General features: G+C 41.1%; 1 protein-coding gene across 1 annotated transcript in view; it reads right to left on the bottom strand.

Annotated features, from left to right (window-relative positions):
* The window catches only part of LOC104620618 (pericentrin-like), a gene marked incomplete at both ends in the record, with an annotated part of 24152 nt that overhangs the window by 18228 nt on the left and 2555 nt on the right, over positions 1-3369 (bottom strand). The window contains 2 exons of the mRNA XM_010286900.1: positions 40-561; positions 2296-2426. Of these exons, the coding sequence (XP_010285202.1) occupies positions 40-561; positions 2296-2426 (653 nt within the window). The remainder of the gene's footprint in view (positions 1-39; positions 562-2295; positions 2427-3369) is intronic.

Genomic DNA, 3369 nt, shown 5'->3' with positions numbered 1-3369 from the left:
TGCCCCTCGTTCCCTCCGGGCCTCTAAGGAACGGATTACCTCTTGCTTTTGACCCTGAAGAGATTCCAGCGTAGCTCGCAGTTTGTCACTGACCTCTCTCTCCTTCTGAGTTTCTTCGCAGCACATCTGTACTTCAGCCTCTAGCTGCCTTTTGGAACAAATGGCCTTCTGGTGCATTTTCTCAATAATAGCAGCTAGCTCCATAGTTCGGGACCTCTCTTCTTCCAGCTGGGCTTGGAGCTCTCGAACAAAGGCTTGTTCCAGTAGTGACTCCCTGTGCTGACAAGAAGCACCTTCTTTTACTCTCATGCTCAACTGTTCTGTCAAAACACGTTCGTGATTCAAGGAATTCAGGAGCTCCAACGAACGATTTTTCTCGGCATCCAAATTTCTCTGTAGCTCTGACAGTTTGGTCTGTTCCTGGGACAGCAGAGCTTCACAGCGGGAGTGCTCAATCTGAAGTTCCTTGCGGAGATTATCATTTACCGTTTGCTCGTGCTCTAAGGATACGGCCAGCTGGCTATTCTGCACTGACTGCAACTCCAGGGCAGCCTGCAGCTCCTATTCAAAGGGGAAAGCACATATTAATAGTCCAGCACAAACACTCATTTGTGGGGCAAGCTGGTATTCCACAATCTTCAACTTCCTGTTTTATCCAGGAAGAAATTCAAGACTGAACTAGAGTAGTTCAGGTATTAAAAGTTTAATTTAAAATTATAAGTTTAATTTTGTAATTACAAGTGCCAGAAGCATGCTTGTTAGCAACATGACACCAAGTAAAAAAAAACAAAACAAAACAAAACATTGTAATGATAAAGTATCTTCCGGTACATTATTTTTCTCTCAATTAGTAAGACCCTCATTAGGAAATCACTATTGTTTACATCACTCAATCCCCTTAAAAAGTGACATCTGAAGCAGAAGTAACCCATGTTGATTTAAAAAGAACCCAAAATCTAAGCAGCAAGAGAAGATGTAAAACCTTTAGGTTTTACAGCCCATCTGTTTAAAGGACATAGTACTGATAAAAACAATCTACCCCTAGATCCATTTTGGGAGCCAGCCTTTCTTCAGAAGGAAAGGGAGTGACTGAAGGGGCAGCCCCAGGGTGCTTGCAGACAGTCAGAGCTAGCATTGCTGTCGCCCTCGCAGGGAGGTCTGCCCTACCCTCCCAGCCAGCACCACCTCTCTGACCTTGTAGGAAGCCAGGTCAGATGCTAAGTGGCATCAGCTTTCCACAGTACTGCTTCAAGGGAGGATTTGGGAATGCAAGACTGCAGCAATGTGAACTGTGAGTGGTTTAATCTGTTGCACAACTATACCTGCGGCAATGGACTTTTCTCTTTGCCTTGGCTAACACAGTCCCTGCCTTCCCTGCATGAGCAGTCTTTTTGCAAGACAGACGATGTTAGCACTATGTCCTACCATGCGAGTAGTAACAAAAATTCCGACAAACAAAAATCACCCACAAACCTAAACATCTACCAGTGAGATGACGTGAGAGGCCAGACTACAAGGAAAGAGTCAGAATTGTGTTTCTTCACTTACAGCATTTAACTAGGATTGTTTTGGAGTTATCTGATAAAGTTTGGTTTTGGTTTTCAAGTTTAAAAAAAGGTTTGTGTTAAATCGTGTTCCTTTTCCAGTCACTGCAGGCTTTTTACAAGAACTGAGTCATTGCTATCACAGCATCAGAGAGAAAGCTGCTCATTTGTTTTCTGTTCAATTTAGAAGAAAAGGAACAAAAAAAAAAATACTTTGGTTAACCTCCAAAAATACATGTTGTATTGGAAAGGCTCCAGCTACTCTCTGCCAAGTATATGTATCATTGGGTGGTTTTCTTTATAACCTCAGTTGATCATACACATCACATCCTCATAGCATGTTTGCTCTGGAATAAAGGGTGCAGTTACACAATTGTAGAATCTGGCTCTCCCTACACAGCAAGGGACAGTACAAAACTGGTCCTAAGAATGTGAAAGCGTAAGGCTCTAAAAACACTAAGATGATGAAAAAAAGACCCAAAGCAAACCAAAACCAACCACAAAACCAAAAGCATACAACTTTTCCTTACTTCTGCATGTGCAATTAAGGAGGGTAACTGACAGCTTTAACTCTGTGAAAACAAAATAAATGCTATGCACATTCAGTAGAAGTTCGGGTTGTGGTTTTTTTTTTTTTTGAACAGTTATTAAACAAAACACATTGGACATGTAAAAGACTGCAACAATAGCCTGTTCATTAACTTCATGCACCAAGGGAGGTGAACTGAAGCATTGAGATACAGGGCATTACCTGCAAGGCCTTTGTCTTTTCATCTTCTGCTTTCTTATGCTGAAGCTGTTGTTCCTCAAACAAACCTTGTAGCTCTGTTTCCTTCAGATGTTCAGCCTGCAAGTCTTCAAGTGCAGCTGTCAAATCCTTTTCTTTTTTTTCCAATTCAAAACTGCAAAGTTCAAAACGACATTTCTGTGTGTGTTCAGAACAGAACATCCTTCACCAGCAATGCAAGCAAGACATTCTGGGTTACTTTTTGTGAGTTGGTCTATTGCCTTGTTTCTTTAAGACAGCCTCTGGCTCTTTCTAAAGAGGGTCAGTTTTCAAGTCACAGCTATCTGAAAACATTTACCTCCCTGCAAGCAAAGCTAGAATTGCTCTATTCTATAATAATTAAAAGATAGGAAGAAGTTACCCATCCTGGCAGAGAAAAACTGTTATCCTGTGAGAAGAAAGAAAAACGTTGGCATACACTAGGAATAAGGCAGGGTGGGAAGAGAGAAAAAAAACATACACAGGGTGACAAGCAAACAGAAGTACTAACCAAAAGACTAAGACAAAAGCTGCAGGAGTGGGCACATCAGGGATACCGGGATCTAGGCTGTTCACCTTTAATACGCCCATACAACATGCACTTGTTTACACAACCTTCTCAGTCAAGGCTACAGAAAATATAAATAGCAAATTTGAATTGAAGAATAAATGTATTTAAGCAGTTAGTAAAGAAAAATTAACATATCCGTGAAGTGAGAGAGGTTTGTTTTCCTCCTTGTGTTTCCAAGTGCTAAGCCATCTGTGGATCCAATGAATATAAAGTTCTTTCAGACCTGTTGATAAATAAAATAAATCTACTTCTCACCTTAACTGGTTTATTGCCCTCTGAAGCTCTTCTAGGGATTTCTGCAGCCTTTCATTCTCTTGCTTTCTTTCATAAAGCTCCAATTTCAGTGCTGTTTTTTCTTGATTGAAGAGATCACATTTTCATTCTCTTGCTTTCTTTCATAAAGCTCCGATTTCAGTGCTGCTTTTTCTTGATTGAAGAGATCACACGTTTCAGAGGCTCTCTTCTGCTCCTCCGACAGGGTGCTGTGC

The sequence above is a fragment of the Phaethon lepturus genome, unplaced genomic scaffold (assembly GCF_000687285.1).
Source record: "Phaethon lepturus isolate BGI_N335 unplaced genomic scaffold, ASM68728v1 scaffold3640, whole genome shotgun sequence".
Lineage (NCBI taxonomy): Eukaryota > Metazoa > Chordata > Aves > Phaethontiformes > Phaethontidae > Phaethon > Phaethon lepturus.
The sequence above is the reverse complement of the archived record's forward strand: the minus strand, read 5'-3'. Positions and strand labels throughout refer to the sequence as shown.